General features: G+C 38.2%; 2 protein-coding genes across 2 annotated transcripts; both read right to left on the bottom strand.

Annotated features, from left to right (window-relative positions):
• Positions 1-2342: 2342 nt before the first annotated feature.
• LOC123825895 (olfactory receptor 1052-like) lies at positions 2343-3281 on the bottom strand. Its single transcript, XM_045849548.1, has one exon. It carries the CDS (start codon positions 3279-3281, stop codon positions 2343-2345), a length of 939 nt encoding a protein of 312 aa, XP_045705504.1.
• Positions 3282-15811: 12530 nt separating this feature from the next.
• Positions 15812-16816, bottom strand: LOC123825894 (olfactory receptor 8U9-like). The gene has a single exon (XM_045849547.1). It carries the CDS (start codon positions 16814-16816, stop codon positions 15812-15814), a length of 1005 nt encoding a protein of 334 aa, XP_045705503.1.
• Between the last annotated feature and the right edge of the window lie 10589 nt (positions 16817-27405).

Below are 27405 nucleotides of genomic sequence, written 5' to 3'. Positions count from 1 at the left end.
ATGAATAATAACTCAGTAAATGTGTGTTTTGATTTTTTTCTCTTGTTAGTCTAGTGGATATTCAACAGAGTATAGAAATGAAAAGTCATTAAAAGCTAATTCTGCTAATGTAGTTCATTTTCAAGAGGATATATTTAATAGTTCATTTTCACTGTATTTTTTCATTACCATTTATCACCCTTATACTCTCATCCACTTTCACCCATCCTGTGAATATGGTCTTCTATAAAATATACGTTTTTGGATAATGTTTTAAAAAATACAATGTATTCTACTATACTATTGCTCAAAATTTTTTCCAGTGGAAACGAGCAGAAATGGATGAAACAGACAAATCTGAGGAATGTTCAGAGATGAATGCTCTTTACTTAGAGTGTACGTTATACGTAGGTCTTTACAGATCCATCACTTCAGCATCCACAGCCATTATGTACTTTCTGGAGAATACTGAATTATGTATTGCCAAGCCTCATACCCTGAGACTGGTTGTTTTAGTGACATCTAACAAGAGATAAAATACTATCAAATACTTCATTTTAGCATATATTTGTCTGTTTTGTCATTTTGTGTTACTGACGCCACACAGGTGTTTTGGATAATAGACATGGGATGCTCAGTCCTTGAACTAAGAACACACACAATGTCTTATAGGAGATGGTGATATAATAACAGAATGATATGAGTACAATGCTGAAAGGAGAGAGTTTTCTGTGACTTAAGAATGGGACATTTAACAAGAGGTTAAAAGTGTATTGTTTTATTCTTATGACGTTTGAAGAATGTACATGAAGCACACTTTATATGTTAAAGGGAGGGGTGTGGGCATGTATATAAAGAGAAAAGGACCTAATTGAGAAGTCTTGTGAAGTCTATTTTTTTTGTCTTCCATGAAGAAGAGAGAGCCTCCAGGTTTTTTTTATAAAATGGCAAACTTAAAATTAAATGAATATTCTGAGAACCTGAGATTGTATAATGTTTTTATAACAGTGTTAATACTTATTCAATAATAATATAAATACCAAGTACAATCACCTTAAGGTATTAAAATAGATCTTAACATTACTGAACATCAAACCACTAAGAAGTGAGCACTATTAAATTGTGTTTAGACTAAGGTTTTAGTTTATTTCATAGATTGACAGAGAACCAATTTAAGGCATTACAACTGGAATAGTAATGTAACTACTACTTGGTTGTTTCTTTTTCTCCATCAAACATAATTTTTTGTTAATAACTCTTCAACTTAAACTATATCAATTGGGAATTCCATGTTTTTAAAAACTTTAATCAGTATAATGCTATGAACATGTCATAAAGAAAGATAAAGTAACATACATTAAGCACACTTTATACATTAAGAAGATAGTGACTATCAGAGAAGGTCAAGTACTTCGACCCCCAAGCATCGTTCATACAGTTTCTGTTGAACTGTCAAGATCGTGTATCTGTTCCCCAGAGTGAGGGCAAGAAGGCAAATCCAGAGTCTGACGTGAAGGCTGTGATGTGCCATACAAATGTAGAGCTGCTGATCCTGCTGACCCATGGGGCAGAATGATCAGAAATAGAGGATCTGAGAAGTTGTCTACATGACATGATCTGTGTCCCTAGTACTCACTCAGCCTTGGGCAAAGAAGAAGTAGAGGTGAATTCTGTGTAAAATGAGCATGCTAAAAAAAAAAGATTTTTTATTTTCCATTCACAAAGGCTGCTTTTTACATGTGTGTTGCAGGGGAAACACCTTCATTCATTCAATCAATGTTTTTGAATGGGATCCTGAAAATGAGCATTGTAAATGACAAAGTAGAAATATCAGTGATCAAAACAGACAAGAGCCTTGCATTTATGGGACTCTAAGCTAAAGCAGAAGAATTTTAACTTATTCCTATTCATTCATTTACTACTTATTACTTCTCAGTGTTATGATGGGAAATTTATATGATGATACAAGCACAGAGGAAAAAAAATGAAAGCTAACTTAAACTATTAAAACTCCCTTCTGGCTCAGCAAATTTATTAAAACCATTGCTTAAAAAACTGGAACTTTAAACATGGAGGAAGACGGTACTATGCCCATATCATTCTGGGATATATACACTGATGAAGAGAGGAGAGTGGTACACAAACATCCTCTTTGCAAAACAGTACAGTAAACCTATTACTTCTTTCCTTTAGTTAAAAGAGATAAATATTCATAATGACTATTCTTCACATTCAATTTAGGCACAAAGGTAGGTAAGGAAATATCCAGAATTGTGCTTGTGAGACTACAGAAAACTGTACCAATGTCCATAAACTTTAGCTGTCAACATCTGCAAATAAAACCTTTCTCACTGAACACACTTTCACCCAGTACACAATTTAGTGCCAACTGCTTTTTTCAGGGCATCTTTCACATCCTTGTTCCTTAAACTGTAGATCAGTGGGTTTAACATGGGGATGACAACTGTGTAGAAAACAGAAGGCACTTTGTCAGTACCCATGGGATAACTGGAGCTAGGTTGGAAATACATGAAAAAGAGTGTCCCATAAAATATAGCCACAGCAGTTAAGTGGGAGGCACAGGTAGAGAAGGCTTTGCGTTTGCCTGCAGCCGACTTCATGTGAAGGATGGTAGTGATGATGTAGCTGTAGGAAAGGAGGACAGTGATGAAGCTGGACCCCACAATGCAACTACAGGAAACAGTCATTGCTATTTCAATGGTGGTTGTGTCTGAGGTGGAGAGGGCTAGTAAGGGTGGTACATCACAGAAAAAATGATTGATGATATTGGACTTGCAGAATGACAATTGAGTTGTGCAATATATAAAGATGATGATATCCACAAAACCTGCAGTGTAGGCAGTGGCCACCAGCTGGATGCACACTCTCCTGGACATGGTAACAGTATATAGAAGGGGGTGACAAATAGCTACATAACGGTCATATGCCATGACAGACAGCATGACACAGTCTACATCTGCAAAAATACCAAAAAAGAACATCTGTAGCATGCATAAGTTATATTCAATCTTCTTTTGCTGAGATAAGAAATCAGCCAGCATCTTGGGGGAGACAGAGGAGGAGTAGCAGACATCACAGAAAGACAGATTGCTCAGGAAATAATACATGGGAGTGTGGAGCCGGGGGTCCATGCTGATGAGCAGGATCATCCCCAGGTTTGCCACCACAGTGATGCCATAAACCAGCAGGAAGAGCACAAAGAGCCCCTGCTGCACATCCCGCCTGCCAGAGAGCCCTAAGAGTATGAAGTCTGTAAACACGGTGCAGTTCTCAGTGGCCATCATTCAGGTCTGGAAATCCCTGGTAGTGGAGGAAGGAAATGCAAGTGAAGGGCAAATCATCTGAGTGTCTTAGCAGTTACACTGCTGGTTCTTTCTATTTGTCAGCAGTTAGAAAAAGAGCTCAACAATGCACATTCTCTTTAAGTAAGCTGACTCTCTGAAATATTTCCAATTTAATGTGAATTGATAAAATGATAATAATACAGCTTATATAGAATAGGTAGCACACTTTGAGACAAATTCATTTTATTTCCATACCTATGTGGTGCTTTTTATCTTATAGATTAAGAAATTGATGTCCTCAGCATTGGCCAAGTTGTTCTTAGAATGATTTGATTCAGATTAACCATATCTAATTACAAGGTTGTTTCTGTTCTTGATGTAGTATAAGTGTTGTTATATTCTGTAATAAAAAAGCATAGTGAAGTGAGAGATGCACATAACAAAGATATTTCTTGATTCTTCCCTCATTATCCAATTCTGTAAAGCAGGCAGATCACTGGCTTGTTTCTTGATGTGTTGTGTCCCCACTTCCCCATTATCCCCTGGTCCTATCCAGCCTCAGTCAACAAGGGATAAAGATAGTCTGTGGTCCAGGACTCCCAGAACAGTGAGGGTCCGCTAGAGAAGTTGGAGGAGTCACCATGGATGATAGGTTAGAGTGTACACACTGGAACGTGTAAGGCACACCATGCACCCTCAGGCAGAACTGCTTGGGGGAGGTGTGTTGGGACCCCATAATAGACATCTTGGTAGCACAGGTGACCCAGAGGCAAGTGTAGATTACTGTATGAGACCCTCTACTCTAATCTGCTAGAATCCACTTAATGTACTTACCAAGAGATCAGACATGCAGGATACAAGGTAAGTCCTCATGTGTCCACAGTCACATAACCATAGAGAGATTTAAAGCTGAACTGGGCCCCATCCCAGTTCCCTAGAAATTGTAAAATTGCTTGACTGTGCTCCTGATCCCCTTCCTCTTGAGAATCTCTGAAATCTGCTTTCTTTTGGTTAAAAAGTTGGTGCTTGGAAGGCCAATTAAATTCTATGTTCTGCTGTTATATTTCACACAAACCAGGCATATCATATATAATATAATATATGATCTCATCTATATTGTGGGAATATGAGAAAATGAGAAATATAAAGTGAACAAAGAATTATATGTTTATAATGATGTAGTAATCCTTAGGCAGGTTTGTAAAAATCCTGGTCTGAACTCATGCAATTATGTGTGCTTGTAGAGACATTAAAAAACAAACAAACTTCATTTCAAAATGAAAATATTTATAAAATATGTATAACTATAGGTAATAGAGTAAAAACAAAAAATGTCCTACCACCTTTATAAGTAATACTCACATTTTATTCTTCATTGCCGTTAATGAATGTCTTTAGAATAATGAGATTGATAAAAGTAAGTAAAAGTTTGTATAATATTTCTTACCCTCCATTCGTTTCATAACATGCTTTAGGTCAAATAAAGATAAAAAGCTAAAGAAATCTAAAATAGAAATTAGCAAACCACAATTTTAACCTGTACCTGTTCCAGATCACAGATTTCTTTGTTGCCTGTTGTCTGTCTGCCAGAGGCTTCAGCACTGTCCCCTCAGTGACCTTGTTTATATCACCAGGGCTGTGCCCAGACCCGGGTGCTGGTCTCCCAGGAACATGGGACAGGTGTAATAAAATGTTTCATCATCTGTTATTCCCTACAGGCTGGGTAATTGAGAAAGAAACATGGGCCTTTTTAAAATATTGCTTCTGTCCCCGCCTACCTTATGGCCTAATGTTGTACTTAGCAATAGTGTAATGACCATACTGAGCACTCTTTACTTCCAGCTCACCAAATCTCATACAGGTATATTGTTTCCATTTCATAATTTATAAAAACAACCACTCAAATTACATGCAAAGACACACATATACACTCTCACATTAAATATTTTTACAAAATAAAGATTTTTATAAATACAAAAATACTGACTATAATCCTAGTGCTTAGGGAAAACTACATTTTGGTGTCTCTTATAGGATTCTTGACATTCAAACAAAAATTCCATCAGAATAAATATAGCTTATATGCAAATAGTTATTATGAATAATGTCAAAGCGGCCTTTTTTACATTAATTTATTCATTCTTCTTTTGCTAGTACCCTGTAGGTTTATAGAGAATCTTTATATCATAAAATTTTCATATCAGTATAATTATACATTCATAATTTATCATAGCTTTGTTCTTCTTTAAAACAAATTATAAGAAATGAACTTTAAGATCATATAAATTTGACTGTAAATAAAGTCAATTTTGGCCTTTTTACCAGAGTGAGATGTTTAATGTTGTTTAATAATCACCATATATTATCATATATGTTATGACATATACATCCTGAGTCGTTTCTAATAAACTCATTATTGGATACAGAAATGGAAACCTAGAGGTAATAAGTAAACTAGAGTCTTTTAGACATTTTCACTAAATTCATAAAAGTTGCTCAAAATAGGTGTTCTTGAGTATTTGGTAAAATTTACCTGTGAAGACATCTGGTCCAGGACTTTTGTTTGTTGGAAGTCTTTTGGTTACTGCTTCAATTTCCCTAGTTGTATTCTGTCTATTCAGATTCTCTGTTTCTTCCTGATTCAGTGTTGAAAGATTGTGTGTTTGTAGGAATTTATCTATTTCCTCCTGATTGTCCAATTTGTTAGCATATAGCTGTTTGTACAATTTCCTTACAACCATTTGTATTTTTTGGTATGGGGAAGAGGGATGTCTCATGCACTGTTGGTGAGCTTGCAGATTGGTGCAGCCACATAGAAAGCAGTATGGAGTTAACTAAAAATATTAAAATGAAACTGTTTTATGACCCAGCAATTCCATTTCTGGGAGTTTATGCTTGGTAATGACAGCAAAGGAAATGAGCTTCACTAATCTTCTTGTTTCTGGAAACAATATTAGAGGTGGCAACACCATAAAAGTCCTAGAGGAGAACATAGCCAGGAAAATCTCAGATATTCCAAGCAGCAATATGTTCACCTATATCTCCCGTAGAGTGAGGGACATAAAAGAAAGAGTAAACAAATGGGGACTTATCAAATAAAAAGCTTCTGCACAGCTAAACAGCAAAATGAAAAGGGAACTTAGCACATGGGAAAAATGTATTTGCAAATGATACCTCAGACAAGGGTTTAATCTCCAAAATGTACAAAGAACTTATAGGACACCACTCCAGAAGGAAAAACAACCCAATCGAAAAATGGGCAGGAGACTTCTGGCAAATATGGAGGCATAGGTAGACACACTGTGCCTCATCACATAACCAAATCAGGGAAACAAAAAACCCCACAAAAACCAGAACTGACAGAAAATTGAACTGTACACAAGTTTGACAACCAAGGAATTAGACACATTCATCCAGTCCAGTAGGAGGGGGGGAGTTGGGCAACTGGTTGAGTTGGGCAGGGGTGGGGACAGGTCTCAGCAAAAAGAAAAAATCATGTGTTTGGTTGCAGATCCCAGGTACACAGGCGGCAGCAAGGAGACCCTGGGCTCAGGGTGGCACTGAGCAGACCCAGTGAGGTGTGCAATGTGGGTGGCTAACCAGGAGGTCCCATGTTGTGTGCAGACAAACCAGGCGAAGCTGGGGAGCAAGACAGACCACACAACCCAGGGCCCCAGTGTGGGGAAATAAACCCGCAAACCACTGATTGAAAACACCTGAGGGGGTTGTGGCCCAGGGAGATACTCCCAGCCTCACAGGAGAGTTTGTTGGAGAGACCCACAGGGTCCTAGAATGTACATAAGCCCACCCACATGGAAATCAGCACCAAACAGGCCCATTTTATTTATGGTAAACGATTGAAGGAACTGAAATCTGAGAGAGAGCAGAGCAAGTCCCCTGATGAACACTTAAGGCTTCACCCCTCACACATAACAGGCACGACAAGACCAAAAAAAAAAAAAAAATGCCCAAATGGAAGAACAGATCAAACTTCAGAGCAAATACTTTTAAGAGACAAAGAGATAGCCAGCCTATGAGATGCATAGTTCAAAGCACTGGTGATCAGAATGCTCACAGAATTGGTTGGTTTTGGTGGCAAATTAGATGAAAACCTGAAGGTTATGCTAAGTGAAATGAAGGAAAACACACAGGGAACCAATAGTGAAAGGAAGAGAGCTGGGACTTAAATCAATGGAGTGTGGACCAGAAGGAGGAAAGAAACAACCAAAGAGAAAAGAAGGAAGAAAGAAGAATTCAGAAAAAATGAGCAGAGGCTTAGGGACATCCAGGTCTTCTTTAAATGTTCCAACATCCGAATTATAGGGGTACCAAAAGAGGAAGAGCAACAAGTGGAAAAGTTATTTGAACAAATAATAAAGTAGAACTTCCATGATCTGGTAAAGGAAATAGACTTCCAGGAAGTCTAGGAAGCTCAGAGAGACCCAAAGAAGTTGGACCCAAGGAGGAACACACCAAGGCACATCATAATTACATTACCCAAGATTAAAATGAAGGAGAGAATTCTAGAAGCAGCAAGAGATCAGGGGACAGTCACCTACAAAGGAGTTCCCATCAGACTGTTAGCTGATTTATCAAAAGAGACCTTATAGGCAAGGAGGGGTTGTAAAGAAGTATTTCAAGTCATGAAAGGCAATGACCTCCATCCAAGATTCCTCTATCCAGAAAAGCTTTCATTTAGAATGGAAGGGCAGATAAAGCATTTCTCTGATAAGGTCAAGTTAAAGCAGTTCATCATCACCAAGCCCTTATTATATGAAATGTGAAAGGGACTTATCTAAGTAAAAGAAGATAAAAATATGAATAGTAAAATGACAGCAAACTCACAGTTAATAACAACCACACCTAAAACAAAAGCAAAAGCAAACTAAGAAAATGACTAGAATGGGAACAGAACCACAGAAATGGAGATCACATGGAGGGATAGCAACAGGGGAGTGGGAGGAGGAGAGAGGGGGAAAAGGTACAGAGAATAAGTAGCATAGAGGGTAGGTAGAAAATAGACAGGGGGAGGGTGAGAATAGTTCAGGAAATGTGGAAGATAAAGAACTTATGACACATGGACATGAACTAAAGGGGGGAATATGGGTGGAAGGGGGTGTGCAGGGTGGAGGTGAGTGAAGGGGAGAAAATGGGACTACAGTAATAGCATAATCAATAACATAAAAAAAAGATTAAAAAAATTGAAAACATGTTTGAACAAAAAGAAAATGGGAAAAAGACATGAATAGAGAATTCTCCAAAGAGGACATAGAGAGCATTCAGAGACACATGAAAGGATGTTAGCCCTTAGAGTGGGGCAAATTAAACCCATATTGAGATACCACTCAGCACCAGTCAGAATGGCCAAGATAACCAATCAACAAACAAGTGCTGGTGAGGCTGTGGAGAAAAGGAAACCCTGGTGCACTGTTTGTGGGATTGCAAACTGCTGTAGCCACTCTGGAAAACACTAGGGATTTCCTCAGAAAACTAAAAATGGCACTGCCTTTGGATCCAGCAATTTCTTGCTGGGATTATGCACTTAGAATCCTGAAACACTAATTCAAAAGAACCTATGCACCCCAATGTTCATAGCAGCACAATTTACAATGGCCAAGTGCTGGAAGCAACCTAAGTGCCTATCAGTAAATGAGTGGATCAAAAGATTATGTTACAATTACACAATAGAATACTATGCAGCATACAGAAAGAAGGAGGTCTTACTCTTTGCAGCAGTATGGATGGGTCTGGAAGCATTAAGCTAAGGGAAATAAGCCAGGTGTTGAAAGACAAATACCGTATGATCTCATCCACAAGTGGAACCTAATCAACCAAACAAACAAGCAAACAAAATATAACCAGAGACTTTGAAATAAAGAACACACTGTCAGTAACCAGAGGGGAGGGGAGAGTGTAATAATGCAGTAAAATAGGGGAAAGGTCGTCAATGAACACACATAAAGGACATATGAACAAAGTCAAAGGATGGTAAGATTGAGGATGGGAGGAGGGGATGGGTGATGCGAGCGGGAGTAGTGGGGGAAAATGGAGACAACTGCAGTTGAACATCAATAAAGAAAGAAAGTACTCATATTTTGAATAAGACGTATTTGCTTAAAAATGCAGTAATCATTTATCAGTGAAGTGATATTATCACAAAAACACTCCTTAAAAGTTGCTCTATTATTTCCCAAGAATATACTGGAATTTATTGTAGATAAGGCAGTAGTGGAACTAAACCTTTTAGGACAATGATTTTCAGAAGTTTCTTAGAATTCAACAGTACATACATAGATTTGCTTTCAGGATAACCTTTTTGATATGTAATGTGCAAGAGATTACTTAAGTGGTAAGTATACAGTTAAATAAATTTAAAATAAATAACCTTGTAGCCAAGACAAAACAACAGATAGAACACTACCAGAATGACAAAAGCTGTCTACTTGAGGATATCCTTTTTTAAAAAATATTTTATTGATTTATTTTTAGAGAGAGGGGATGGGAGGGAGAAAAAAAATGGAGAGAAACATATTGTGAGAGGGAAACAGCAGTTCATTGCCTCTTCTGCACTACCCCACAGGAGACTGAACCTGCACCCCAGTCCTGTGCCCTGATTGCAAATCAAACTGGTGACTTTTCATTTTGCATATGACACCCAACAAACTGAGCCACACTGGTCAGAGCACCAGAAATCCTCTTAGGTCAATAGTCTCTTCATCCAGTGGAGTAATTACATTCTTTATTCTTATCATGGTAGAATAGTTTTGAACTGAGCACAAGCAGACACCTAAAGCCTGTGCTGCTGTAGGCAGTTATACACTTGTTCACATTGTGCATTCAGTTGCAAAGATGGATCCCATTGGTATAGAGCATTCTTTTGTACAACTACGTTGTTATTTATTGATCTACTTTCACCAGCATGGGAGGCAGCAGAGTTGTTTTCTCTCTTGTTATTTCCAATATTTTTGTGTGAACACTCTGGTAATACCCTTTGGTAGACACTAATACTCATTTAGCTTGCATATAAAACCAGTAGTTGAAAATGTGTGTGGGTGTGTATTTAAAATTTAGATTTAGTAAATATTCTCATACAGTTTTCTATGAAGTCTGCCAATTAATCTGGCCGTATCACACTACCCTTGTGTGAGTGCCTTGTTGAACATCCTCACCAATAACTAACAGGATCTTTTCCTTTAAATGTAGCCATTATATGGAGTGTTTGATATTACTGACAACTAACAAAGTTGAATACTCACTTTTACAAAGTGCGTATCACAGCAAAAATTTAGGACTGAAGGCCTGTTAAGTAGACCAGCTTGATGGTGGTGAGACTCCTGCATCCCAAACTCTGTCTGCTCTCATTGCAAGTTGCAGGTCAGGTCTGGTTGGACTGCAGCTGTACTGTATTCCATTGGTATAAGTGTATTCCCAGCCATCTGCCATTGCTCAATCATGCCCAGTGAGTATGTGCACTGATTGATAGACTCATGTTAATATAATCCAGGATGCAGTAACTTGAATAAAGAATTAAGATGATTCAGTTTCAGCTCCTCATTTGACAGAGTGGAACCTGAGGCCCAAAGAGAAAGAGTGGTTTGTTGAAGGCCACAGGTAGAGTGAGATGAGAGGAGGCACTTGGACTGAATATTGTTTTCATTGCCTTCACAGCTCAGAGTGTGTTTCTACAGAAGATTTCAAGCTCAATTGAGTATGCTGCACCTTCATATGGAGCCACGGGCTTATAGCTATCATGGGAATTATATCTGTTTTGATTTAACAAATTTTCTAACCAGATTTTTACCTCACAGTACTATTTGGTTGGATTATTATACATAGACAGTAATTGTCATCCCTAGTAGTTCTTGTGTTTGGAGGTATTAATGCCTGAGCAGAAATGAGTGATAGTTCTCTCACTAGTCTTACAGTGAAACACAGGGTTACAATATGTGACACCGATTGATTACTCAAAATTACTGAAGGAGACTATGCTCGAGGGCCAGAGATGGGGAGGGAAACCTACAGAGGGTGGAATGACAGTGTGGTTGTCTTCTGGGGAATGAACCCTTCCAAGTAAGGACTGTAAGTTGAAAAAAAGTATATCAAGTGTGTCAGGAAAGAGTGCAGCCATTGTTAACATAAGAACAGTTTGTGTCACATCATTGTAAGCTGTCAACTAAAGAGAGTGGACTGGAATGCCCATGATTGGACAATGACCACTTGCCTGCACTAGTTGGAGTGGTAGAAGCCACTGAGTGAGTATGTGTGCTGTGTGGACATTACATTGAAAATGACTGAGCAACTAGAACAAATATCTGCATCAGATTTTATGTTAAGTTGAACATTTCTCTGTAAACTGTTGGGATGGTTCATAAGGCCACAGCTATGGGCAACTGGTGATTGGCAGTTTCATCACAACAATGTGCACCCTGGTGCACCATGGGGCCTGCAGTGTTATTTGACTAAACATCTGATCACCCAGGTGACTAAGACCCCTCCAGCCCTGAATTGGTGCCCTGTGACTCTGCCTTTTCCCAAAACTAAAATCACATTGAAAGTAATGAGATTTCAGACCTGAGATGAGATCCAGGAAAATATGACAGGGTATGTGATGGCTACTGGGAGAACTGTGGGAGGTCCCAAGGTGCCTAATGTGAAGGGGACTGAGGTATCATTGTCCTGTGTGTAATGCTTCTTGTATCTTGGATCTTCTTCAGTAGATGTCTCTATTTTTCATATTTCATGGCTGGATACCTTCTGGATGGACCTCGTACAACTCAGGTGAGTTTGAGTACAGGGAGAGGGGATGGAGTAGTGAGGGAAGCCTTCTGATAGTGAAAATGTATGTTGGGTTATAATCTAGATTACTGTACCCTTTATTGCAAGGGAAGCTAACTTTCTAAAAAGGGACTTGTCTATGTAGATCAGTGGTGAGGTAGGGCTTTGGCCAAAGTGGGGTTTCAACAGAGAAGAATGGAATGGTGACCTATGAGTGAGGAGAATCAAATGCTTTTTTTCTAAATACTGAGCAGAAAATGTCCAGAGTACATGAGTTCATTGTAACAGATAAATATTAGTTCCTTTGTAGCTAATTATGCCATTATAGCCACAGTCCTTGGGACAGGGACAAACAGAATACCATGAAATGAGGAATTCTGGGATTAATGATCTGAACTCATTTCTTGGCAGTGTGGGGTCTGGGATTAGACAAATAGAGTGGGTCCCGGGATTTTGCTGGCACATAGGAATGGTGTGGCCAGCATAGGTGGCCATGATAAAACCTCTACTCATCTCTAAGAATGAAGGCAGGGTCAGGAAAGACAAGTTCTGAAGTGGATGGCAGAGAGCCCCACGCCCCTTGAGGCTAGGGCTAGGATGCACACCAGAATTTGATTGTTTGGTGAGCAGGCTCTACTGCAAATGAAGGTGGATCCTGGAGATTTCACTCCCTGACAGGAGGCCAGCAAGGACACAGCCTCTTCTGTCTGCAGTGGGGCTTAGCTCCTGATAGAGGGATAGTTGGCTCCTCATGATCTTAGAAACTTTCTTCAAGAATCGCAAATGGCTTATTGTGTATGTATTTCTCCTAATAATGTATGTATTAAGTTTGTGAAAAAGAAATGAGGAAACTGAGTCTTAAAAGGATTAAGTGCTCTAAGGTTACTCAGCTAGCAAGGAAAGGATTTTTTTCTCCTTTCTTTCTTTCTTATTGAGTTTACTGGGACAGGAATAGATTTGGACAGATTTGAATTCAGATGTGTTTCACTTCAAATTTTAGTTCTTATTTTTGGAAAAAAACCTTTTGAATTTTATTGTTGTTAAAGTTCAGTTTTATCCCTACCCCTGCCCCCCCTCGACCCCTTCCCACCACCCTAACCATTCCCACCTCCCTCTCCTGTTTCCATCCTGCCTTGTTTTTGTCCAGATGTCCTTATAGTTGTTCCTGTAAACCTTTCACCCTCCTCCCCCCTTATCTCCTTCTCTCTCCCCTCTGGTTACTGTCAGTTTGTAACAGTTCTTATTTTAACCTGTCTCCCATTTGATCATTCCATTAAAATGAAAATAAGACATAAATGGAAACAAAACTTCAGTTTTCCTGACTGTGTAAAAGCTATCATTTCAGATCTTTAAAGAATAAGATAAATTAAAAAGAATGGGATGTTTTCCTCCTAAACATACATGCAAATTATGACCAACAAATCTAATTTTACACAACATAAATAGATATGAATACATTTAGTATGTTTTTAATAAAGTAATTGAGAGCGGAAAAGGTTTGGACAAAGGTTGAGAAGTAATGATGTGTTAAATATTCTGTGAACAATAGCAAAATTTTTAGGTATTATACAAGAAAAGAGGTAAGAGTAATAAAATATTTTTGTGTTTAAACTCTCCGCAATCAGTAATTGAAGGCAAGTTGCCTGTTGAAAATTGCATGCTTTTAATGTACTGGTTTATTCTTATAAATGTTTCAGTGCTTGGAAGCATGTGACATTCAGCACTTTTCATGCACTGAAGGCATAGAAAACACTAGGGTTTAGGACCTGAATGGAAAGCCTTCTATCACCCAGTACTCTATCCTTCTGGACCCAGAAAAGAATGTCTCCTTGTTCCCTTCCTGACAACAACATAAAATAAAATAAGCACTCATTGCAGTTGAAATTGTGTTCTGTTTTTCATAGCTAGTAATTGTTAATTGACTGACAGGAGACCAACACAAGCAATTTATTTAATTTTGTTACTGGAATAGGATTGAGATATTCAGAGATGACCACTATTAAAGTTGTGTGTAAAATATGGTTCCAGTTTATTTCACAGGCAGACAACAAATGTAAATTGCTACAAATGAAATATTATTTTTCCTTATTTTTCAATTGAACAAATTTTTGTTTATAACTATGCCTTTACAATTTAATCTGTATCAATTGGACAATTCATTTTTTTATAGTTTTGTTTTCAGTAGTGTGGAGCAAGGAACACATCAGGATGGAGTTTCCCTTTCCAGTGACCTTGAGGAGGTTGTGGTGTTACTAAGCCTAATTCCCATTCATGCTTTTCTGTACATGTATCAGTAGGGTCATGTCTGTTCTCCACAGTGAGAGAAGAAGGGAAATCCATAGGCTGAAGTGAATATTCTGAGGTTCAATATGAATCTACAGCTCCTGATCCTTTGGATATTTGTTAATAAATATGAGGCAGAATTATGAGAAATAGAGGATCCAGGAAGTTCTCTGTATGTGATCTGTCCTTGAAACATATTCAGACTAGGCTGAAAGAAAAGGAGCACCCATAAATTTTGTCTAGATGAACATATTAGAAAAGAATAAAATATAGTAAATGGAGTTCTGTATTTCAAAAAAAATTGCATCACTTTTGCAGAGGACAGGTGTTCATTCATTCAATAAAGGTTTTGAATAACATCCTGGAACAGGGCATGGTCAATAGCAAGGCAGAAATATTTTTGAACAGGACAGGAAAGGGTCATGCATTTATGCAACATTCTGTTTGGGCTACAGCTCTTTTTAAAAATTCTTATTTACTTACTCACTACATGTAATTCTAAGTGGTATGATGAAATGTTTACAGGGTGATACAAGTGCATAGGAACAAGGCAAAAACATATTTTAACACTTAAACTCCCTCTGAATGAGCAAGTTCATTATATCCATTGTTCAAGAAAAATGGGAACCTTGGGAGAGTGAGTTGAACTGACATGAGTGGAAGGGGTGCTCTCCTTGTGATGTCTCACTAGGACTTACCCGTGAATAGACAAAGAGGCATAAAAAATCCTCTTTGAAAAACATTAAAGTAAACATATTACTAGTCTCCCTTAGCTGGAGGAGAAGATTATGAACAATAATGACTGCCTCCTACATTTCATTTAGACACAATGATCAGTAATGAAAAATATCTAAAATGGGCACTGGTGAGCCAATAGATATGTATGTCAAAATGCCTAAAAATGGAACTGCATTTTGACCCAGCAATTCCACTGCTGGGATTATACACTAACATAACTGAAACACCAATTCAAAAGAACTGATGTACTCCAATGTTCATAGCAGCAAAATTTACATGATCCAAGTGTTGGAAGCAAGCTAAGTGCCTATCAGTAAATGAGTGGATCAAAATACTATGGGACATTTACACAATGGAACCCTACACAGTAGAATGAAATAAGGAGCTCCTAACATGGCAAAAGCATGGATAGATCTGGAGAACATTATGCTAAGTGAAATAAGCCAGGTGGTGAAAGACAAATACCATATAATCTCATTTATAAGTGGAATCTAACCAACAAAACAAACAAATGAGCAAAATAGAACCAGAGAATAGGAAATAAAGAACAAACTGATAGTGCCCAGAAGGTAGGAGTATAAAGAGAATAAGAAAGAAAAGGAACAAGCAAAGGAACACAAATAGAGGACTCAGGGGCATGGAGAATGGTGAGGCACTGACTGTGGAGATGCGGGGGCAGGCTAGCAGGGAGCAATAGGGAAAAAGGTGAAAAAATTGTAACTGAAAAACAGTTAAAAAAATACCTGAACTTTAGTTCTCATGATCTTCAAATAAAGAGTTTGGGTGAGAACACAGCTTCCATCAGAACATAATTTAGTGCCAACTGCTTTTTTCAGGGCATCTTTCACATCCTTGTTCCTCAAACTGTAGATCAGTGGGTTTAACATGGGGATGACAACTGTGTAGAAAACAGAGGCCACTTTGTCTGTGTCCATGGAGTGACTTGAGCTGGGTCGGAAATACATGAACAGGAGTGTCCCATAAAACATAGCCACAGCAGTTAAATGGGAGGCACAGGTAGAGAAGGCTTTGTGTCTGCCCTTGGCTGATTTCATTCTAAGGATGGTATTTATGATGTAGCTGTAGGAGAGGAGGATAGTGATAATACTGAACCCCAGAGCACAGCTACTGTAAGTGAACATCACTATCTCAGTGATGGTTGTGTCTGAGGTGGAGAGGGCTAGTAAGGGGGGGAAGTCACAGAAAAAGTGATTGATGATATTGGAATTGCAGAAGGACAATCGAATTGTGCAATAAGTAACAATTGCAGAATACACCAGACTTTGGATGTATACAACGGCCACTAGCTGGGTACAGACTCTTCCACACATGATTGTTCTATACAGAAGTGGACTACAAATGGCTACATAACGATCATATGCCATCACAGACAGCATGACACATTCTACAACTGCAAAGGTAGCAAAAAAGAACATCTGAACAGCACATAGATTATATGCAATCTTCTTTTCCTCACATAAGAAATCAGCCAGCATCTTGGGGGAGATAGTGGAGGAGTAGCAGATATCACTGAATGAGAGATTGCTCAGGAAATAATACATGGGTGTGTGGAGCCGGGGGTCCATGCTGATCAGCAGCATCATCCCTAGGTTGGCGATCACAGTGATGCCATAAACCAGCAGGAAGAGCACAAAGAGTCCCTGCTGCACATCCTGCCTGCCAGAGAGTCCTATGAGTATGAAGTCTGTAAACACGGTGCAGTTCTCAATGGCCATCACTCAGGTCTGGAAATCCCTGGTTGTGGAGGAAGGAAATGGATGTGCAGTGTTAACATCATCTGTCTTATTAGTTAAATTGCTGATTTTTAATAATTTTCTGTAATTAGAAAAAGCTGTAAAGAATGGTAGAACTCCATGAGGAAATCTGACTGGAAATACATGCTATGTCATGTAAGTCAATAAATGTTACTGAAAATATCTCTTACATTTACATAGCATTCTACCAAGTTTGTGACACAGTTTTTACATGAAATCATGGTATTTCCATACAAACCTATGTAGTATTTGTGATAGTTTTTCTTACTCCTTTGTTAGAGATTAAGATGGATATTTTCATAGCTGAGGCGATAATTCTGAATTAATTGGTTCAGTAACCCACATCTTGTGACAAGGTTGTTGCTGTTTTTCAGTACTGCAGAGGCTGTATTATATCCTGTAATTGAGAAACATATTTAGTTGAGAGGTGCAAAAAATGAACATGATGTTTTATTTCCCTTCATTGACACAATTGTGGATGGGCAGACATATTGTGCATTTCTGGATATAACATTTCCCTGTTCCCCAATTGTTTATTAACCCCTCCTGTCCTTTCCAGTCTCAATAGATAGGGACAGAGATAGTCTGTGATCCAGGACCCACTATAACAGGAGGGTGGTGGTTGCTGGAGAAGAGGCTTGCTGGAGAAGAGGCTGGAGGGTCCCCATGAGTGATAGTCAGAGTGGAATAGGCCTGGGCTAACTGTGCTCCCTCTGACAGTGGGTGCTGTTCAGCAGAGCTTCTGCAGAATGTTTGGGACCTAACCCCAGGCATGCTGGTCTCAAGGCTGTCAGAGAGGTAAGAAAGGGTTGATGTATTTCTGTGTGAGTCACTTTCCTCTAATCAACTAGAATCCACAAGATGTATTCACCAACAGAACAGATGTGTCAGTAGCAGGATAAAGGTCCTCATCTGTGCACTCCAGTGAATTCAGAGAGAAATCATGTTGAACTTTGTCCCCATTTCCCCCAAAATCGAAATACTGCTTACTGTTTTCTTTTTTGTTTAAAGCCTTCTATTTATGCTTAGTTCAAAGGTAGAGTATACAATTGAGAAAGGATTGCAAGTGAAAATTCTGGTGAGTTCTGTTCATTGGATTATTTTTTGCATTGCTTTCAAGTACAGTTGCTCCAACCCCCTCTTAACTGTGCCCTATTTACCCACCTCCCAACTTCCACTTTCTTTCCTCTCCACTGTTGTCTTTGTCCATGGGTCCTTTGTACATGTTCCTTGACTTGACGCGTACCCTTCTTCCCCCTGTTATTCCACTTCTCCCTCTCCCATCCTATCTGGTCACTGCCAGGTTCTTCTTTATTTCCAAGTCTCTGGTTCTATTTTGCTGGTTTCTTTGTTTTGTTGATTAGGTTCTGTGTATAGGTGAGATCATATGGTCTTTCCCTGCTTTGCCTATTTCACTTAGCATAACATTCTCCAATTCCATCCATGCTGTTGCCAAAGGTAAGAAAGAGTTCCTTCTTTCTTTCTGCTGTGTAGTGTTCCATTGGGTAAATGTACCACAGCTTTTTGATTCACTCATTTACTGATGGGCGCATAAGGTGTTTCCATCACTTGGCTATTGTAAATTGTGCTGCTGTGAACATTGGCATATATAAGTTCTTTTGAATTGGTGTTGCAGGATTCTTAGGATATAATCCCAGCAATGAAAATGCTGGGTTAAAAGGCAGTTCCATGGTTAGATTTCTGAGGAAATTTCTTATTGTTTTCTTTGATTCCTCTTTTCCTTGAGTAGCTCTGAAATCAGCCTGTCTTTGCTGTAAAGAATTGGTCTTTGGAGGTCAATTCAGTTCTATGGCCCACTGTTACAATTTACCCAATCAATATATCATGTATGTCATATGTGACCCCTCTGTTCTGTGAGAATATAGTGACAGTGGAGTTGAAGCTAGGAGAACAGAAAAATAAAATCTGTGTAATGATGTAGTGATCAGTGTGCAGATCTCCAAACCCTTGGCATGAACTCATTTGAACATCTGTTCCTGTAGACACATCTTTAAAAAAAAGGAAATATTTCTTTTAAAAATATACAAAGTATAGGAAATGGTGAAGTCAAAAAACTTATATATATGACCCTTGGCCATGAACTAAAGGTGGATGTAGGGGGAATGCGGGTGTGAGGGGGTGTGAAGGTAGAAGGGGAATGAAGGGGGAATGGAACAATGTAATAACATTATAAAATAAATAAATAAATAAAATGTCCATACTGAAAATAATTAAAAATATGACAGGTATGTCCTTAAAAAGGACAGGTAAGAGATTAAAAATAAAAAATCCTCCCATCTCCTCAATCTATGCTTGCATTTTATTTTATATCCTGCCATTTATGTATATATCTTTAAAGTAATTAGATTGATAGAAATAATTAAAATTTTCATAACCTTTTATATCCTCTATACCTTTCATAGCACCAATTCAGTCCAAGGAAGATAAAAATTAGAGAAATCTAAAACAGACACCAAACAGCGAGTCCCCGTCCCATCCCGGTGCACTGACTTCCGTGTCCCATCCAGTCCGTCTGCAGTAGGGTTCAGTCCTGCCTCCCGACAGAGCTGGGTTTTATCACCAAGTCCGTGCCTGGTCCCTGGGCGTGGAACTGGTCTCTCAGGAATATGTGGCAGATATAATTAATTATATGTTTTATCATTTGTTATTTTTCTATAGGCAGGGTCATTGAGAAAGAACTACAGGGTTAAAAAAAAATACTAGATGTGTTGAAAAACCACCCAAGAGGTTTCCATTAGCTAAACACAAGAGAGTGCTGTACCTGTGGGACTGAAGAGCTCTTACCACTGTCTTATTTCTCTGGTGTATATGTGGAGGAGGCAGAGTCCTCCTTGATCATCTTCTTCAGATTCCTCCCCACACTCTTTTTCCTCTCAGGTGCTCCCTGACTCCAGGGATGCCAGCTGCCTCAGGCAAGACTCCCTTCAAGAGGGATCCAAAGGTCATCTTCATAAATGTGGGGGCCCTGTAGTGTAACTCCCACTTCCCATGACATCCAGAGTATGGAGAGCAATATGTTGTCAAAAAGTAGATAATTTAAATTCATTCCCAGAAGTTTTATGTTCTAATAGAATGGTTTTCTTTAAGTATGAGTTGAGAGGGGAAGATTCACAACACAATTTAAGAGTTCAGAGCAAACAAGAGAGAAAAATATTCTATATCTACAGGGTTTTCCTGATATCACAGGCACTCCCCACTGAGTATGGCATAGAGAACAGTCTTCTCATAATCTCCTTCTCCCTTATAATGGCAGTTTTGCCCTGAGGCATGGGTCCTTATCACAAAGGGCAGCACCTGACAATACCTCCAAGGAAAACCAGTTCAGTGAGGCTTCCTGGTGCAGGAACAAGGAAAGTGGTGAGTGAAGGCTGCTAAAAATACCTCTGATATATAATCTAGGTAGCACTTTCTGGTGACAAAAGACAATCATTTAAAGAAACAATTTATGGAAGTTGTATGCTTTCTTGACTTTACAATAGTATTTTGAAAATGTGAGTATACAAAAAACTATTAGAAGGCCCTGGCTGGCGTAGCTCAGTGGATTGAGCTCTGGCTGTGGACCAAAGCATCGCAGGTTTTATTCACAGTCAGGGCACATGCCTGGGTTGCAGGCCAGGGCCCCCAGCAAACGCATATTGATGTCTCTCTCTCTCTTTCTCTCTCCCTTCCCTCTCTAAAAATCAATTAATAAAATCTTTAAAAGAAAAAACTATTAGAGATTAAAAAATCAATAATAAAATCCCACAATCTTCTATAATCTGATAGGAAATAGTATTTGCTTTTTGAAAAACTTTTTAAGGATATGTATATGTTTATTATAAAATGTCAATTTTTGAAAGTCAAAATTCTTCTGCATCCAAGCCCTGAGAAAAAATCAGAAAACTAGCCTTTCATAGACTGTTTGTGGACCCTAACACAATTGTTGCCAAAATGGTAAATAGTTGAGTATGTTTTTATAAAGCGTGCAGAATTACAATCATTCTGTTTTTATTCTCTCATGTCTGTATCCTTTTGTTCATTACTATGTACCTGAGATTCCCCCAAGCCATTGCATGTGAGGACAGTTTATTCACTCTCTTTGCTGTGCAGTATTCCAATGAGTAATCATACTAAATATTTTTGTCACATCCCAAACAATGCTACATTGATCATTTCTGTCAAACCTTTGCTTGTACATACTTTCTTATTTCTGATAGGGTACTGCAGACATGGAAAATTTTTGCTTAAGGTAAAAAGTTATAAGTCTAGCAAGTAATGTGCATGTTAAAGCTTTCCTTTCAGAAACCGCAGATAAGGCCCATCCTGGCCCCTGGGAAAACAGCTGGCCTCCTGGGGCACTGATAGAAGATTATTGCCTTGGGGCATCTGGACCTTTGGTGTTCCAGGGAGAGAAGACCACCCTCCTCTGGAAACAGCTAACTGCCCAGAACAGCAAAGCAGAAGCTTTTCTCATCTAATCCTACCTGAATTTTAAAGCCCTCACCTCTCCTTGTTTTTCCACTCACCCCCACTTTATAAAAATTCTGGCCAGGAAGGAAAAGGGAAGAAGGTTTGTTACGGTATGAACCAACCATCTTCTCAGATTGCCGGCCATCTGAATAAATGCCCATAAAGATTCAATCACTGTCATTGCTTATAGGATTTGGTATTGACAGATAGTCAGTGTCTTTTTTGGTTACATTTCTATTTGGTACAAAACTACTGGTGGGATTTTAGGGTCAGCTGCAATAGAAAACTGCCATATAGTTTTCCAAACTGGAAAGTCAATTCTGACTTCTGTCAGTGAGTGGGAGCTATTTGCATTCCACATTCAAACAGGTACTTGATATTGATATTGAGAATCTTTCTCATGGCAGCTGCTCTTTAGGTGAGTCATGGCACAGCATGTACACACAGAAAATGCTTAAGTGGTAAGTATACAACTTGTTTTAAAAAGTATCCTAGTAATTGGTATCCAGGACTAGAAATAGATAATTAGAATTGCTAAAACCTTCTACTTTCTCCCTTCTTTTTAGTTCTTTTTAGTTCACACATTAGACTCATCTCTGTTTATAGTAGCTAGAAGCATATGCAATCAGAATTTAAATACATTTCAGTTGTTTTATAGGGGAATAGTGTGCTAGCTCAATGCTATTATCTTTGTGCTTGTTGGGTTGACACCCATCTCTGCTTGGGCTTTAGTCTAGTCCAGTTGCACTCCTGCCATGTTGCTGTTCAAGACAGGACTCAGTCCAGAGGTAAAATTTCCAAGGCCATGGGTTGAAATAGACATATTATTACCAGAAATAGGCATATTATTACCATATCATTATCTCCTATTGTTTTTCTACCATACTGTGTTTCAGAATGTCAGAAACAATACCTCCTTATACAACAGAGCAGTCTGATTGTCCTCCTTGGGTTTCCCTAGCAATCTGAAATGTTTTTGAAACTCGAAAAGACACCATGTTCATGCTGCCTGTCATGCACTAAACTCAATAAGCAGAAACAGGGATTGAATCTTTATGGGCGGTTTATTCAGATGGCCGGGAATCTGAGAGGAAGGTGGATTCACACCCTAACAAAACTGTCTCACATTTTCTTTACAAGCCAAAATATTTTCAACAGGGAATAAATAAGTGCAGTGAGGGGCTTTGCAATTCAGGGAGAATTAGGTAAAGGAAACTTTGACATTCTATTGGGTTAGTTAGCTGTTCCCAGGTTGGTTGTCTGCCTTTCTCTGGAACACAAGGGCCTGGATGCCTCCACTTGTCCCCAGGCAATGGTCTTTAGCAGTGCCCCAGGAGGTTGGCTGTCCCTCCCAGGAATCAGAATGGGCCGTAACTATCTGTAGTTTCTGAAAAAATAGCTTTAACATATGTGACACTTACTAGATTTATAACTATTTTCCTTAAACTAAAATTTGCCAACTCTTTAGTCCCCTAGCATTTTCACTCAAAGGCATTTTGTAAGGGCATCTAGAAATTGAATGACTTCTGGTTTGGTAAATAGTTAAGATTACCCTTGCTTCTTGTTTTTTCCTTCAAATTCATGTCCTTGTCCCTCTTTGCTAAACAAGCCACTTCCAGTGACTTGATCATCAACAAAGTTGAGCAGAGGTATGTCAAGTGTTCAAATATCTTGACCAATGCTGTTGTGTATATTTATTTTTCAAATAATTTATCTGTATGTCTTTAACATTCCCTTATTTTAACATCCACACCTGCTTTATGTTCTTGCAAAGAAACAACAAAAAATGAATTGAAGGCATGTACTAGGTTGTCAGTGAATTTTTTCTGCCTTAGGTGTACAAACATTCAAAACAGTGAACATGCTTAATATCTTTCTTTCAGGTGCTGTGCTAGTGCTCTGGTAAAGAAAGAGAAAGCACAGTCCTGAATGTCAGAGTGCTTGAAACCCCACCCTGATGACAATGATTAGGAAACAGAGTCATAGATGCAACAATGTCCTAAGGCACATGATGGTGTATGGACCAATTTAGAGAGTGCCAGAGGAATTGACAGCCCCTGGAGGAAGCCAATGAATTGTGAATTGTAGCACATGTATTGACTCATGAGGCCAGTCCCCTTTGCTTTTCATACGTTAGCCACACTGGTGGTTAAGGTTTTAAATCCCAGAGAAAGGACATGGTTTTGTCCAACTCAAGGCCTCTCTACTAGCTGATTTATCAGCCTAGAATGCTTCTATAACTACTCGAAGCTCTCAGTTAATTGACTCTTATCTTTTATTTGCAGGTAATTGTGTTCATGTGAGGAAGCACATTTATTCTTCCTTCTATTTGATCAATATGCTTTGGATGTATAGTGTCTAGTCTTTCTTCATTATGGCTTAATTATAGTTTATTATAAATAATTCAAATGATCATTTATCAAAATTTGTCACTTTCACTAGATGATAAACTACCTCAGTACAAAATGTGCAGGAGTTGCTGTGGAATAAAATCACATAGAAGTGCAGTAGACACTTTGGAAATCTCAGTAAGTTTTAGAAAATTAAATGAATGTACAATTAAAAGAGCAATGCAATAAAAATTTGGTAACTAGAATTCCATAGCATTTTTCAAATAGAGAGTACCACGTATACATTGAAGATATAAAAGAGAGCATGGAGTATGTAGGAAATAACACATTTTGCTGTGACTGAAACAGTATAAATAGTTACTAGTTCATACAAAATGAGTCAAAAACAGTTCAACTTTTGCAACATAGTATATATAACTTTGGGAGAATATATATATATATATATATAGTGTGTGTATATATATATATACACACATACACACACACACAGACACACACATCTCCATATCCTAATACATAATTTTTCAATAGAGGCATTTTTTTTCTAAGTTGTTCCAGGTCCTCTTTCACATCTTTGGTTTCTAGGGTACAAGTCCCAGGGTATAGCATAGGCATCACAGGGTATAAAACAATGAGCTCATTTTGTTTTGATCTATGAAGTAAGAACAACTTGGCCTGAAATACATGAAGACTGAGTTCCCTGGGAAATTACCACCACAGTTAAGTAGGAGGTGCAGGTGGAAAAAGGTTTGAACCTCCCCTCAGCACAGTTGGTCTTCATTAGTGCTAGGGTATACAACAATTGGCACAAAACATCCTGATAGAGTAATCAGTTAATGAAGCCCAAAACTATGAATATCACCAACTCATTCACCTGAGAATCTCATCCATATAGCTGAAGGTGAGGTGGGCCATCTCAGAGGAAATATTCTCATTTGACCCACAAGAACATAAGGAGCATATTAGCATTGTATTTATTGAAGTATCTATAATTGCCATCATGTTCTCCCCAGCCACAAGCAGGGTGAACACTCCACTGGACATGGTGAATGTAGAGGAAGTGGTTGATACTGTCCTTGTGTTCATCAAGGGCCATCACTGCTAGCTTTTGACACTCAGATTATGCAAAGATGCAGAAGATGAAGAATTGCAGAGAGAAGCCACAGAAGGGAATTGACTTACTGGCAAAGAAACCTAACAGCATTCTGGGTCCAGTTGCTGTTGTGTAGCAGAAGTCACTGAAAGTGAGGTGGCCAAGGAAAAAATATATATGTGTGTGCACCCAGAACTAGGCCAAAAGAAAAAGGACATGACTAGCATCTCAGAAATGATCCCCACACCCATCACAAATTGATGTCCAGTATGCTAGATCAGTTTGTATGTTTCTGAGGTATACAGTAATCAAGTCATATAATATTTTACACATCTTTGTCTGGCTTGTTACACTCAACACTATGTTTGTAACACTATGTTGTATGTGGAAGCAGTTCATTCATTTTTATTGCCATGTAGTTTCCCAGTGTACAGACTAATCATGAAGTAATGTGCCAAACCTAGACCAGGGTCAGCAAACTATAGCACGTAAAGTTTTATTGAAGCTGGGATATGCCCTTCCTTTATATATTGTTGATATTTTCTTTTATGAAACAAAAAAAATCTCAGTGGTTGTGGAAAAACTTTATAGCCTACAAATCTTAAAAAAATACAGTATGTGTTGCTTTAAGGAAACTTTGTCAACTCATTTAATGTGTTGAGGAAAACCTGAGTTGTTTTCACTTTCATACTGTTGTAAATAATTCAGTGGTGAATATTTTGTACATGTATTGGGGTGAACATATTTATTGGTTTCTCTTGAGTATAGTTATAAGGTTGTTATTTGGGTCATAAACTATATATATGATCAACATCGATGAAGTACTTCAAATGGCTTAGGCAGTCTTGTTGACCTTCACTTAGTTAATCATGTAAAAATCAATGGCAGGTACTATATTCCCCCCATTTCACAGATAGTTAACTGAGGCATAGAAAAATTAAGTAACTTAATCAAAGTGCTTCTCAATATCTGGGCACAGAAGTGGCATATGAATCAAGGGAATCTGGCTTCTTCCTTCAACCAGAAATCTACCCTTGTCAATGGATAATCTATACATGATTACACACACATGCACACACACACACTTTTCTGAGGTATTTACTATATGCTTTAAGACAACCAGCTACAGTCCATTGCCAAATTAACTTTAAGCAGCAATTTTAAAACTTTAAAATGTTTTCTTATATCTGGGACTGTAAACTGCATTGGACTATGTTAAAAATGAGTGTTTGGTGAAATTCTGCGAGAGAAGTTGTGTGTTTGCTGGTAAGGCTGTTGTGGGTTGCCAGTTAGAGCTGGTGATTAGGGAATTAGATGCATCTCAGAAAGTTGTATCTCATGAGGAATCTACCTCCAGTCCTGTGGCTTTCTTAGTGGTGTCATTTACGTATTTGTTTATCAAGCTGTAAATTAACAGGTTCAGCAGAAGGATGACCATGGTGTAGAAGGGAGATAAATTTACCAATACTGGGAGAAGACTCCCCTAATAGGTGGACACAGAAGTCAGGTGAGAGGCCCATAGGGAGAAAGTTTTTCTCCTCCCAGTAATAAAGCAGATTTAAGACTGAGAAAAGGGTGAACAAATAGATGATGATGTGATGAAACCATGTCCATTAGTTGCCCTATGTGGAGAGATGCCACGCATTAAATGATCTGTCTATGCAGGCTAGCTTATCCAGGGGAGGGGTAAATGATTCCCATTTTTTATCCCAGTATTTCAGAATAAATGCAAGGGATCTGTGAACAAATGGACTCATATTGCCTCCAATATATGACAAGACAGCAGCTTTCTTGAATAACTGTATTTCAAAGTAATCGATATGCCAAAGTGGCTTTTTGTGGGTTAGTGTAACTTCTCTTCTTTAATTGTATAACATTGAAATCTCCTGGTACATTTTTAAAAATTTTACATATATATGTATGTATGTATTTGAAATCTATCACTTTATCTTTCTAATCTATATGGTTACAGATATGATTATCTACATTCTCGCAATTGTTAGCATAGAATTCATATGAACAATGACTCAGCAAATGTGTGTTCTGATATTTTTCTCTCATTGGGCTGGTGGATATTCAACAGAGTATAGAAATTAACGGTCATTAAAACATGATTCTGCTAATGTAGTTCATTTGCAAGAGGATATTTTTAATAGTTCATTTTCATTGTATTTTTTCATTACCTTTTATCACCCTTATACTCTCATCCACTTACACCATTCTATGAGTACAGTCTTTTATAAAATATATGTTTTTGGGTAATGCTTTAAAAAATACAATGTATTCTACTATACTGTTGCTCATAAGATATTTCTAGTGAAAACTGGAGCAGAGAGAGATGAAACAGACAAATCTGAGGAATGTTCAGAGATGAATGCTCTTTACTTAGAGTGTACGTTATACGTAGGTCCTACAGATCCATCACTTTAGCATCCACACCCATTTATGTACTTTCTGGAGAATGATGAAATACATATTGCCAAGCCTCATACCCTGAGATTCATTTTCTAGTGACATATAACTACATGTAAAATGTAATCAAGCACTTCATTTTTTGCATACATTTGTTTATTTTGTCATATTGTGTCACTGACACCATGCAGGTGCTTTGGATGATAGACATGGAATACTCAGTC

This window comes from Phyllostomus hastatus, unplaced genomic scaffold, assembly GCF_019186645.2.
Source record: "Phyllostomus hastatus isolate PE091 unplaced genomic scaffold, TTU_PhHast_1.1 phas_contig_687, whole genome shotgun sequence".
Classification (NCBI taxonomy): Eukaryota; Metazoa; Chordata; class Mammalia; order Chiroptera; family Phyllostomidae; genus Phyllostomus; species Phyllostomus hastatus.
This window is presented reverse-complemented; position numbering and strand designations above follow the sequence as displayed.